Below are 13,271 nucleotides of genomic sequence, written 5' to 3' on the forward strand. Positions count from 1 at the left end.
TACATTCAGCATAACACCCATCACTCTCACACACGTACATTTAGCATAACACCCATCACTCTCACACACTTACATTCAGCATAACACCCATCACTCTCACACACTTACATTCAGCATAACACCCATCACTCTCACACACTTACATTCAGCATAACACCCATCACTCTCACACTTACATTCAGCATAACACCCATCACTCTCACACACTTACATTTAGCATAACATCCATCACTCTCACACACTTACATTCAGCATAACACCCATCACTCTCACACACTTACATTTAGCATAACACCCATCACTCTCACACACTTACATTCAGCATAACACCCATCACTCTCACACACTTACATTCAGCATAACACCCATCACTCTCACACTTACATTCAGCATAACACCCATCACTCTCACACACGTACATTTAGCATAACACCCATCACTCTCACACACTTACATTCAGCATAACACCCATCACTCTCACACACTTACATTCAGCATAACACCCATCACTCTCACACACTTACATTCAGCATAACACCCATCACTCTCACACTTACATTCAGCATAACACCCATCACTCTCACACACGTACATTTAGCATAACACCCATCACTCTCACACACTTACATTCAGCATAACACCCATCACTCTCACACACTTACATTCAGCATAACACCCATCACTCTCACACACTTACATTCAGCATAACACCCATCACTCTCACACTTACATTCAGCATAACACCCATCACTCTCACACACTTACATTTAGCATAACACCCATCACTCTCACACACTTACATTCAGCATAACACCCATCACTCTCACACACTTACATTTAGCATAACACCCATCACTCTCACACACTTACATTCAGCATAACATCCATCACTCTCACACTTACATTCAGCATAACACCCATCACTCTCACACACTTACATTCAGCATAACAACCATCACTCTCACACACTTACATTCAGCATAACACCCATCACTCTCACACACTTACTAATCCACTCTCTCCTACCTTTTCTTCTTTCACTCTCACGTTTCCTCTTCCTCCTCTTCTTCTTCTTCTACTTCTTCTTCTTCCTGTCCTTCCGGTGCACTGAGCGCGGAAAATGTTGGGCGTGGCTTCAGTGTTGTTGCCGCGCGCACCGAAACGGGAGGGGGCGGTCCGCCCCGGCTGCCGCTCATCTGAGGGGTGCCACCATGCCGGCACGCCTCCAGAAACTGGAGGCGTGCCGGCATGGTGGCACCCCTCAGATGAGCGGCAGCCGGGGCGGACCGCCCCCCTCCCTCCCCCGCCAGGTACGCATGACGGCCGCATTCAATCCTGCTCGCGGCCGCTTAGTTTTTAACTTTGCGGCCGCAGCCGCATTGAATGTCTGTCTGCCGGTCGTCCGTCCGGCCCACCGGCCCGGATTTAGGGCGGCCTGGGGGGCAATTGCCCCCCTGCCCCCCGGCCCAGCCCGCCCCTGCGGTCAGGTGTCCACACTCTTTTGGTCATAAAGTATATAGTATAGCTATATCAATTTTCTTTATACAATTAAATATAAATATGATTCTAGATTAGTTAAATAAATCTGTCACCTACACCCTATAGGTCCCTCAAAAATATAACACTTCTATATATTAGCAAATTTTTGTATCAAATCATTATACATATAAAAGTACAAAATACCAGTGTTTTGTTACTTTTTATTTTAGGCACAGAATGATAGTATTTGCATTTTCACCAAAAACAAATTTATAAAAATTATACATTTTGAAAATTGAAAACATAGAAAAATAAGCAACTTTTTGGTCAACACTTTGCTTAGGCAGCTATGTGAGTATTGGCTTATTGAATACGTATGTTCAAAATAAAAGACAAATAAATATGCACAACTGTTAAGATTCTCGTTTCTATAATACACATATACAGAAGATGTGAAGGGACTTCCACCAAGTACAGACTTCATTTCTTAAACCCATCTATCTGTAATACACTACACAAGGTCACACAGTTTATGACTAATAATATTAGCTAATTGTCCTATTTTTCTTGTGACAGTCACGATTTCAGGCTTTGTCCCACCCAGCTGCACTATCCTGCTTTTATGGTCAGTGGTGGTTATGGGCCAGTCGGGGAGATCCTCTGAATGACCGAAACAGCTGTACAAATCAACGAAGGTCTTTGCTTTTGCAGCACAGATCACCATTGCAGCTCACACAAGGCCACATTGGGATGATCTGAAACTGAGCACTGCAAGGTGGCTCTTCTGGTAGATTGGTAGACTCCACCCACTTCAGTTTCTGACCCTGCCCACTCCTGCCTCTGTCCCCACCCCCAACAAAGGTGGACATGGCATGACTTAGAAAGGAAATGATGCAATATATGACATTATTCAGGTATATAAAAGGGCAGCTTGCTGATGACATCACCTGACTCCGTCTGTATTCTGTCATACACCCACTTTCTGTTGCAGCGACATTCTGGCCCGCATTTTCTGGAGTTACATTTGGGGCATGGATAGAAACACCCTTGACAGTTCTCTTCCAGGCAATCACACAAATCTCTGTTATTGCAGAGAAGTTTTCCTTTCTTGTCATACTTCTTCAAGGAGACCCTGAGAAAGAGATAGCAATATTGTTTGCAGTAGCAGTCCTAAAATATATAGATTTATATATTTTTGAGCAATGGATGTGGATAAGTCATCAGCCAGAAAAAAAGGAATGATAATCATTCTGGTAATAATAATGCGTAAGCATCACTGTCTAAATGGCCCGAATATAGGCTGCACTCCCCCCCTTTAGGTTTTTAAGTGGGGTGTGGCCTAAAATGGGGGTGTGGCCTATATTTGGGGTTTAGCGCAAGGATGTGCAGTTCGTGTCACCCGACGCCCGAGACATGCAGTTCCGAGCACCGGGTGGGTGTTTTTTTTTTCATTTATCCCTCCTGCGGGTAAGCAGCAAGGTTAGGATCCATATCCCCCGCAGCGCTGCAGGGGACCTGGATCCTCCTCTCCGGCAGCCGTGGACATCTGCGCGATGACCTCTGCTGCCGGAACTTCCGCCTATGGTGGAGCATAGGCGTGACATAACCTTTCGGTGCTCCACCACAGAAGTGCCGGCGCACAAAATAAGGTAATAAAGCTAGGTAAAAAGATAAACTTTAGCTGTCATGTAAGATAAATGTGATGTCCACTAAAGAAGAATAAAATAAATACATATATTCTAAAATATATATAAAATAACATATAATAAATATAACATAGAATAAAATGAAATATTTTCCTCTGAATTTGCGGATGAAATTGATGTTTTCCATAAACATTAGTGTTGAGGGAAAATCAGCGTTGTCTCCTGGCGTTTCACTTTATGTTCACCATTACAATGCATTGTGGCTCTAATTCCAAAGACTTTATTATATTAGCAGATGTAGCAATCTGTCTTCTTTTACCTCTACATAACCCTAAATGTTTTGCCGTGAGCCCTTGTAACTGTTTTAGTAAGAATTTATTTCAACTCATTATTAAACATTCTTGAAATATAAACTAAGTGCTTTCTCTGCAACCCGGTACATCTGCTCTGTAAAATGTAGCCATCTAGTGCTCTTAGGAATATCAGATTGTTATGCCGGGTTATGCACTTGTTCACTTGTTGCCAGATTTGTTGGGTGTGATATATTTTACAGTCTACTGAGATTTTTGTTTTTAAAGTTCTTTCCGTTCTTTGGCAAAAAACAGTCAAAAGAAAAAGTAAACAAGGGAGGTCTAATGCCCAGGAGATCACTCCCTTTGTATTTGCAAATCCAAGTTGTCCTTATATTATCTCTTTAAAGTGACACTCCAGTCTTAAAGCAGCCAACCAACATTGAGCTTTCCATTGACCATGGAATAGACAGGGAGCTGCAGCTTCTACTTAAGGTAAGTCATTTAAATAATTGATTTTTCTTTTACATTTGGAAGAATGTAAAAAGCACTCACAAAGTGAGTTAACATTTATTGTTCTTTTGTAAGGCTGCCAGTGACATTAAACTGTCTCTTTAATAACCATAAGCAGATCATGAATTTAAAAAGGGGCATTTTATAACCAATCCCAAGTGACCAAGTGGTTCAACACTCTTACTAAATACATGTACATGTGAAAGGGAATTATCAGTTAGTAAATTCATTTATTAAAGGGGCCAATGGCTTTTTTGTTAAATAAATGTAATGTTCAAGGCACATTTATTTTAAAAGTTCACATCCTGAATGTGGCAGGACAAACATTATGTAATCAATACTTTGAACTTCTGTTCCTTCCGCTCACTCCACCCTTACAAAGGCTGCCTTAACAATCGGAGAGATAACTTTCTGAAAGGGAAAAATCATGCAGCTTCCAAGAAAAGAAAGTTCAAATCTCTTTCCCTTGTTGTATAAAAGACTTAATACAAATACATGGCTTATGTTAATATGTAAGTTTTATTTCTGTGTGGCGTGTTCTCCAACAGCAACCTTGTTGGACTGGTTAGGGAAGATCAGAGAGGCGACAGTGGGGGTATTGACCAAAAATTGGGACAGTCCTGCAGAAAACAGTATGGTTGGGAGGAAAAAGTGCACAAGTTTCAAAAGACCATCTTACTTGTTTGTAGAATAATATCCATTCATCTGAGACATGTAGACTTTCTTCTTCTGGTTTCTTGTTTCAGGGTTGAAATCAGCTACTTGAGGTCCAGGGTTTTGAAATGCCAAACATTTCAGCTGTCTCTCAATCTGCTGCTAAAATAGTATCACCAAATATAAAACTTTCAACAAAAATAAAAACCTATATAGACGCACCATGAGTGACATTCAGTGGGATTTCATGTTTGGAAAGGGATAGTGAAATGAGAACTCCAACCAAAATGTTTTATTTCAGGTATCACATTAAGTATCACATGTTGAGCTCTGACATTTCGTCTCATTATCATACTGTCTTGGGGTTAACGATAGATTGTTATACAGTAGATAATTGTCTCAGTCTTTATGACCCAGGGAAAGTCTGAAAACTCAGGGACAAAAGGGCTTCATTACAAGACTTAATTAGCTTTGCCATACAGAATAATCTCATTGTGGTGTTTGAAGGTAAAGCCACCCAAAATATCACAAGCCTGTCTACAATGGTGACCACAGGTCTGCAGATAAAGGGTATCTATTGACACAAAATCAAATGAACCCCACTTTTCTTCAATGGAAGCTAAATTACTCCATACAGCCCTGTATTTAATTCTCAAAGAAAATATTTTCCTGCTCATGTTAAGTGTCTTAAGTGTCGTACTTTTCATGTTTATATATATATATATATATATATATATATATATATACATGAAAAGTACAGTATATTATACTGTATATAATATATACAGTATATGTATATATTTACTTACATGTATATCCCAAGTTCTAAAATTTTTAGTAAACCAGAGCTGGATGCATGTCCTCATTGCTGTAAGATACAAACACTACAGGTAAAGTGACTACCTTCCTAATAATAGTTTATAGATATTGAGTTATGAATAGTTGAAGTGGTGAAGTTATAATGGGAGTTGAAGTTAAAATCTCCAATAACAGAAGGGGAATTTCTTAAGAGAAGATTAAATATATGAACTCCTCACCAGCTGCCTCTGTGCTTTGGGATAATCTTCCTTGTGGGTTTGTGTCTCCACTTCTTCTTGTCTCTCTTCATTTCTTGTTAGGCATACTTTTTCGGATTTCTCACTCATCATCAAGGCTGTAAGAGTAGTATCTTTTGTTATTAAATCCTTTCACTTAGCTATTTGTTCAACTCCGTGCCTCGAGGATGGCAAAAAAGCTACCATTTCTGGATTTTTGAGCAATTTCATTTAATTATTTATTTTTGTGTATGTTGTTTATGCCCTTGAAGTACAGAGCTGAAACCCACCGGCTTGGGCTCTAGCAGACAGACAGACTATAGCTACATCCAGCCTATATTAGCTTTTACAGCTTCCACCATAGTGATCATTATACATCCTCCATGGCACATTTTTCTAGCACCATTTTCCACCAGTCATCATTACGTATACCTGTTGAGGTCAGCTTATGGGAGATTCTAAATTACTACAGAATTCAGAGTTTACAAAATCATTGTGCGTATCCACTTCATATCACAGATCATGTTCACACGAATCCAGCCCTATGTGAGATTCCTATAGGGATGAGCTTTTCATGGCCTTATTTTACCTGAACATATTTAAACAGTTATATTTGTAACATATTTGTAATGTGACAATACAGTCCATGCTCTGTGGTGGGCAATGGTTTTGTAGGTATGTAAACCTACCACTAGGTGTCAGCATTGTTCTGTTTACATGCCCTTGATTATAGTTGCATGCCTTGCCATGCAGGGGAACAGCACATGATGAGAAACAGATCATGTGAGAGTGCTATAACTCTCAGTTTTGCCATCTCAGCTATTTTGTGAGGGACACATAGATATTTTGCATGTTGCTGGCCAAACATTGTCATATCTAAGATCCCACTAGCAGATGAGGTGAGGTGAGGCGAGGCTAATGTGCTTGGTAGGGTTATGAGGGATAATGAAGATACGTGAGATGGTAGGAGGAGGTTTGTAGGTCAGGGCAATCTGGTTGGTATCTCATTTCAGGGCTGCTGCAGCACCAGAAATAAAGAAGTTGACGATCATATACACTGCCTGAAAGAACTAAATGATGTACGTGACGTAGACTCCTAAAATTATGCAGAGTGGGGCCCATAGTCATTTTGCCGGATCACCAGTCCTGGCCTTGTATGGATTTTAATCTTTGTGAATTAATCAGTGTTGTATCAAAAAGTGAGTCCTCTGTAATCTTGAAATCTTATATCGAGCAAACAATAAGGTAGCCTTTTAAGTCTACCTATATGCCTATCTACTATGGCAATGACCCATTTTATTGTGTTAACCAACGCATTATTTGATATAAGGTCCAAAAATAAATTTATAATGAGGTTTCCCACTCTACTAGGCATCATTTAAATCAAAGGTTATTTTAATAGTTGCCAATTGTCAATGTCTAACACTTTTGTTTTCAATATATCATGTATTTTAGACATTTGCAAGGCAGCAGTTTTCTTTGTGTCTACAACAACAGACATACTGCCTTCAAAATTTTGTTACATTCTTTAATTGTATAATAGCTAGAAGATTTAATTGCAGAAAGAGGGGTGTATTAAGATTTGAGTCTTTATAGCAGGGTACACTATAATACTATAATAATATATAATGGGTACACTAGATAGACCAGTTCTTATTTGCTGTCAGTTTCTATGTGTAATTCATTTCAGTGGTTATTTACAGTGAAATATTACTGGCTTCGATCAAAATGCTAATAAATTAAACATTTCTAACCTAGACACACTGAACCCCAGGGAAATGATACAGATATTTTTCTAGACCTAGGGAAATCTTTTCTTGTTAGAATCCTACTGGGAGTTATTTCATACAGGTGCATGACAATTGCCAATTTGATAAAAAAAAAAAAAAAACAAGAAGCAAAATGCTTATACTATAAATACATTAATAAACTGCTTTTCTGACAATACAAACTTGTAATAATATATATATATATATATATATATATATATATATATATTGTATATATGTATATATGTATATATATACCTCCATGCCCACATTTTTAATATATGCAGTGACTCAAAGCAATAGTGAGAAATCAGTAAAAATTACTTTTAAAAATATAGATATATATAAATACACACCATTTTTCTATTGATTTCACACTATTGCTTTGTATGAATATATATGTTAACATATATGTTAACCTTTTTATGTTAAATGTGATTAATTAATTTAGAATAATTGAGAATCCCAGTCTAGATCTATGTATATTTCAACAGTGTATTGGTCCGCACCTTAATATAAAAAATAAAATATAAAAAACAAAACAAAGAGAGAATCAAGAGACAAAAAATAATAATAACTGCTGCAATACTACCAGTTGGTAGTGTTCCCTAAATACCAAAAAAAAAGAATATCCAAAATCTATAAATTCTGGTGTATGCGCTAGCTCCAAAACAAATGAACAGGTTACAGAGTATAAAAATAGATTTAATAGATGCTTATTTCATCAATATTTAAAATACATAATTAAACATATAAAAAACAATTGCAAAACAAATGCACAAGTGCCAGATTTATTGATCTATGTATATATGCAAATTGTTTTTACAATTCTTCTATGACTGTTATTGGTATACTATACTTATACAAAACTCAAGAGAAATACACACAAAGGAGCGCAGTGTAATATGAGTCATCACAAACCTATCAAGCTGGATGACATGGCTCTTAATATCGGTGCTGTCCAGGTCTTTTATATTTATTTTTTATTATCATCCTTTACTTGCTACTTAAAACATCAAATGCAAATCAGTTCAGGTTTAAAGATACAAAATGTGAGTTTTTGCAATGAGTTTTCAATGTCATACCTGAGATTGTTTCATTATATATAACATATATACATTGTCAATCTATAATATATTACACTAGACATTAATTCTGCAGCAATAATAATAATAATAATAATATTAAAAATAATAACTGTTAAACCATCTGTTACTATTTTTCTTCTTCCTCTTGTGTGGATCACCTGTCACAATGTACCTGGAGAATTCCACCCAGAGAATACCTTTGAAGCAGCAATAATAAACTACTTAACACTTTCAGTGCCTGATGTGCCTGCATTAATTGTAATGATGTTTAGCAATTTCAGTGCCTGAGATGTGTGCATTAATTGTAATGAACGGGTTAATTTCAGTGCTGAAGATGTTGCCATTAATTGTCATAATGTAAGCAGGGCCCTCCTCACCTGTTGTTTTCGTAAGTCTAATTGTTATGCTATATACGACTTGGCATGACCTGTTTACCCATTGTACAGCACTGCAGAATATGATGGCGCTATATCAAACAATAATTATAATGTGGTTAACACATTCAGTGCAAAATATGTCTGCATTAGTTGTGATCAGCTGGTTAACACTTTCAGAGTAAACTGTGACCATCTATCACGCTTTTCTTTGGTTCTACATGCTTCATAAAGATAACAGTAAAATCAAATATCACTTTGCACTACAGTATAACTATATTGTCTTGTCCATTTAACACATCCAAAGTTTGAAGAAATTGAAGCATTTGTTTAAATTTTAGTTATTTGCAACCTTGCTACACATTGAGAGTCACTCACTTTTGTTGCATTAAAGTACTAGCTGTCATTTGACGTGACTGTAAAGCAATAATAATGTGTGTCATTTTTCTAGATTATATATTCCCATTGTTTTTTTCCCTGGTTCCATCTATGTGCCTGGTATTGAAATCTGTTATGACTAATGTTATATATTGTAAGATCACACAACAGGGATCCGGTATTGTAGCGTGAAAAGAATGTCCCCATATCATACTCACAGACAGCACTTTGTAACTTTAACTTACCTGTGAATTCCTGCCCTGTTTGGTGTCACCTGTTCAAGAAGAGTGAAGACCTCTCAAGATGCACTTCTAGTGTAGACAAGGAGGAGCTGATGATTTCTTTTTTTACGCTTAGGATTGTCTCTATTAATGCAGCTAAAATAATGAGGAGGTATGTCACAAGAGAATACCCATATTTACATGTAAAGTCAGGTGCTTACACCTGTCTGGTCAGAAATACATCCCAAGCTTCGAGCAGGCATCGTGGATGAACCTAATTATACAATGCACTTAATTCTTGTCACACAAGAAGCACATACACATAAAATAATATAATAACATAATTCAATCCAGAGCATAGTGTGTATAGTATGATTTTTTTAATTGGTAAATGTTATACATGCAGAAAATATATATTCCTTCTAGTCACACAAAAAGGGAAGAATTGGTTAAAAATAAATAAATCAGCAGGATTAGCAGTCTAAGGGCATTGTTTTTTAATTAATTATATTAATCCAAAAACATAAATATAACTTAATAAATTGTAACATATTGCCCAAAGCATATTAGCCTTCTGCTGCTAATATAAACCAAAATGGAAAAATACATGGAAATCTTAAGCTGGCAAATATCGGATCTCCTAAATTCTACAGAATGTCCATTTTCATATTCACAATGTTTTGCTGACTTGTATCATTTCTCTGCAATCAGCTTTTACAATTGAAACTTCTGTAATGTTAATAAAAGTGTGAATAGCAGCAGTAGCAGCTTAAGTTAACAAAAAAAAGTAATGTGAGAGTACCAAAAGTAACACCAAAAGGACTTACAAAAAGAGATTCTAACTCTGAATTGTCATTAATGCTAATTATTATTTTTAAGAGTATTCACTTTTGAAGAATATTTGGGTAAAAAAACATATCAAAGTATTGACATATTTCACTGATGAAATAACGGTGGAACCAGGTTAACATGTCACTTATTTTTGAAAGGGAACTCCTGCCATTTTATTTATCACTACTATAAAACATTTTCAAAAGCATTTTTTAAAACAGTTCTGGTGTTTGCACAATATAATGTTTTCAGTCAGCTTCATATAAGCCATTTGAATGTATTCTAGCTCTGTTATCCACAGACTCCTTATGATACAGTACTGTGCCAAAGTGTTAGGTGGGTGTAAGAATGCTTTAAAAAAATAGACATATTTATCATATTTATACTTTATTTTTTATCAATAAACAACATGCAAAGTGAATGAACAGATAAAAATATAAAGCAAATCACAATTTGGTGTGACCATCCTCTGCCTGAATTAACCCCCCAATATTAGAAAAAAGAACATGAATTTATCCCCTGGAGTAAGAAAGAGCATTGAGCAGTAGATATAGGGCACAAAGAAAATATTGCCAAACAGACACATCCAGATTTTACAGTATTGTGCAGGACTAAATTTTCCCCAATATTACAAAAAAGTAGGAAAGAGGTTGAGCCACAGAATCAGGGCACAGGGCATGTACGGACAGACAGACACATCCAGATTGTACAGCACTCTACAGGACTGAATTTCCCACAATATTGGAAAAAAAAAAGAATTGATCTCCCAGAGTAAGGAAGAATATTGAACCGCAGGGGCAGGGCAGGTACTGACAGACAGAGGGATCTAGATTGTACAGGATTATGCAGGACTAAATTTAGCTCAATATTAGAAAAAAGGTCTTGATCCCCCTGAGTATGGAAGGAGATTGAGCTGCAAAGGCTGGGCAGGGCACAGACCAACCTCTGTCACACAAAAACATCCAGATTGTACAGCATTGTACTAAATTTCACATAATATTAAAAAAGAAGAATTGTTCCCCAGAGTAAGGAAGGAGATTGAGCCCCAAAGCAGGACAGGTACTGTCAGATTGTACAGGATTGTACTGGGCCTAATCTTACCCAAAACTTTAAATAATAGAGGAAAGAAATGATCCCTTAGAGTAACAAAGGACAGCCCCAGAGTAAGAACGCGATGGAGAAGCAGCAGACGTAATAAAGTGTCACAGAAGTCTCTGTGCCCTGGGCTCCTGGAGGGGCCTGAGGGGTAGCCTCCTCCTTACAGACTATGGGACCAAGCCTTGGAAGGGGTTCTGTTTTGGGGGAGGTGGGTACGGGGGTCCATTTGGACTACCTCCACAAAATTGGCACATTTTGCTAAAAATAAGTTTGAGTATGATATCAAAAGTCTACTAGGTAACATAGTAGATCTGTCATCTTGCGTGTACATCTTTTATTTATTGTTGCCTTGCTTCTTGGGACAATCTGAAGCATTTAAGGACATGTTTAGCAAGGTTTGGAAGATCAAATTGATTAGTAACAAGGAGCAAGGAGGAGATTTGTTGGGAAAAACAATATAAAAATGTGATCAAATTGTAATAAAGTGTAGTTTTGTGGGCGAGTAATATGACTACTATTACCCTGCAAATGTATTTGGCCAAACTGGTTAGTTTGTTGCCTGTATTGACATACATTTAATATTGTTTTTTTTATCTATTTCCATTGGAGAAACAACAAAGAATGGAGAGAATGCGTGGCAACAACAACAGAAATAAACAGAGCATAGGAGACACCAACAACAATGAATGGCAAGAAGACTGTGTAGGCACCATGCAACTGACCACGGAATTAACATCTTTACTGATGCTACCTAGTATAACTATTGAAAGGAGGCTTATTGATGGTGTTGATGGCCAGTGATGGTTGTGCCCCAGAATAAAGGCTCAGAAGGACAAGAAATGGCCTAAAAGCAACTGGCGTGGTTGATGCTTACATGTAGGAGGGTTTTTCATTAGGCAGAAATGCTGCTTGCGTGCTGGCAGAGTAAGCATTCTCTATTGCTAGCTTTGGATATACCTCTGTAGAAGTGAAAAAACAAAAACAAGAAAATCTGCTTGCCATCAGGTGTATTCAGTGAGGCAGGCTACATTGCAGAGATGTGGAGACTCTAACTTTCTAAAGGGACAAATGAGCATCTAAATTAAGGAACAATAGGTAAGAAAGCGGAAGAGGTTAAGGATTATAGACAGTGGGGGATGTGACGGAGACCAGTACTCAAGATGAGTAACTCTGCCTTGTAGGGCTTCCTTGCCAGTAGTAAGCTAGGCAGCCAGGTACGGTATTTATAGCCTCAAGTCACCCAGCCACTTGCTAAGACACTGTTTAGGGTGAAAAATAGAACCATTTTGAACAGGATTCTTGAACTTGTAACATGCATAATTAGATTAAACACATACTTAAATAAAAACATTTAAATACAATAGTTTCCTCTCTTCCTCCCAGGATAAACATTCTGGCCACCTGTCTTGTTCCCTCCCCCTGGTACCCTTTTTGAAACGTCCCAATGTACAGAAAAAAGGGGGCCCCTGGCCCCCCAATGAGTGCAGCCCCAAATCCATATTCCCAGATGCTTCTCACAATTGCTTCACTCTTCCCAAAATAGCTCTCGCATCGAAGGCTTTATGAAGGAGCAGCAGCCATTTGGAGTTTTAGCGGATCGAAACCGATTTTCACGAAAATCCTGCTGTCAAGTATACCTAGCGTTTGTGGTGTTCAGTAATCCCAACAGCGCCAGCGGGCTGGGTAAGGATACTGCAGGAATAGTGATAAGGACAGGGCAGTCTTTCAGGTGATGTAACTAACACAAGGGGCAAATACATGGATATATCGTCCACACTTCCCTGGAAAACAGTGAGCTCAGTCCGGTGATAGTCCATCAGGTAGGGCGAGATGTTGAAGAGGGGTGTAGTTGGTACCGTCACAGTGGACACAGTACAGTTGATTAGGGGGAGAAGG

General features: G+C 37.8%; 1 protein-coding gene across 2 annotated transcripts; it reads right to left on the reverse strand.

The window, feature by feature from the left end:
* Positions 1 to 2,385: 2,385 nt before the first annotated feature.
* Positions 2,386 to 5,733, reverse strand: ARL14EPL (ADP ribosylation factor like GTPase 14 effector protein like). Of its 2 annotated transcripts, none has more exons than XM_053457656.1 (3): positions 5,620 to 5,733; positions 4,608 to 4,744; positions 2,386 to 2,611 (listed from the first exon to the last, which is right to left on the reverse strand). In XM_053457656.1, the coding sequence occupies exons 1-3, from the start codon at positions 5,728 to 5,730 to the stop codon at positions 2,386 to 2,388; spliced, it is 474 nt and encodes a 157-aa protein (XP_053313631.1). In that variant the 5' UTR covers positions 5,731 to 5,733. The 2 variants fall into 2 exon arrangements, with proteins under 2 accessions (XP_053313631.1, XP_053313639.1); XM_053457664.1 differs by having other exon boundaries at positions 4,608 to 4,741; positions 5,620 to 5,727.
* Between the last annotated feature and the right edge of the window lie 7,538 nt (positions 5,734 to 13,271).

The sequence above is a fragment of the Spea bombifrons genome, chromosome 1 (genome assembly GCF_027358695.1).
Source record: "Spea bombifrons isolate aSpeBom1 chromosome 1, aSpeBom1.2.pri, whole genome shotgun sequence".
Lineage (NCBI taxonomy): Eukaryota > Metazoa > Chordata > Amphibia > Anura > Pelobatidae > Spea > Spea bombifrons.

Excerpts from the sequence above, each read along its gene's own strand:
- ARL14EPL (XM_053457656.1), bottom strand. The coding sequence starts at position 5,730 with ATGATGAGTGAGAAATCCGAAAAAGTATGCCTAACAAGAAATGAAGAG. Across the intron at positions 4,745-5,619 it reads CCAAAGCACAGAGGCAGCTG|CAGCAGATTGAGAGACAGCT; the intron begins GTGAGGAGTTCA and ends ATACTATTTTAG. Across the intron at positions 2,612-4,607 it reads GGATATTATTCTACAAACAA|GGTCTCCTTGAAGAAGTATG; the intron begins GTAAGATGGTCT and ends TCTCTTTCTCAG.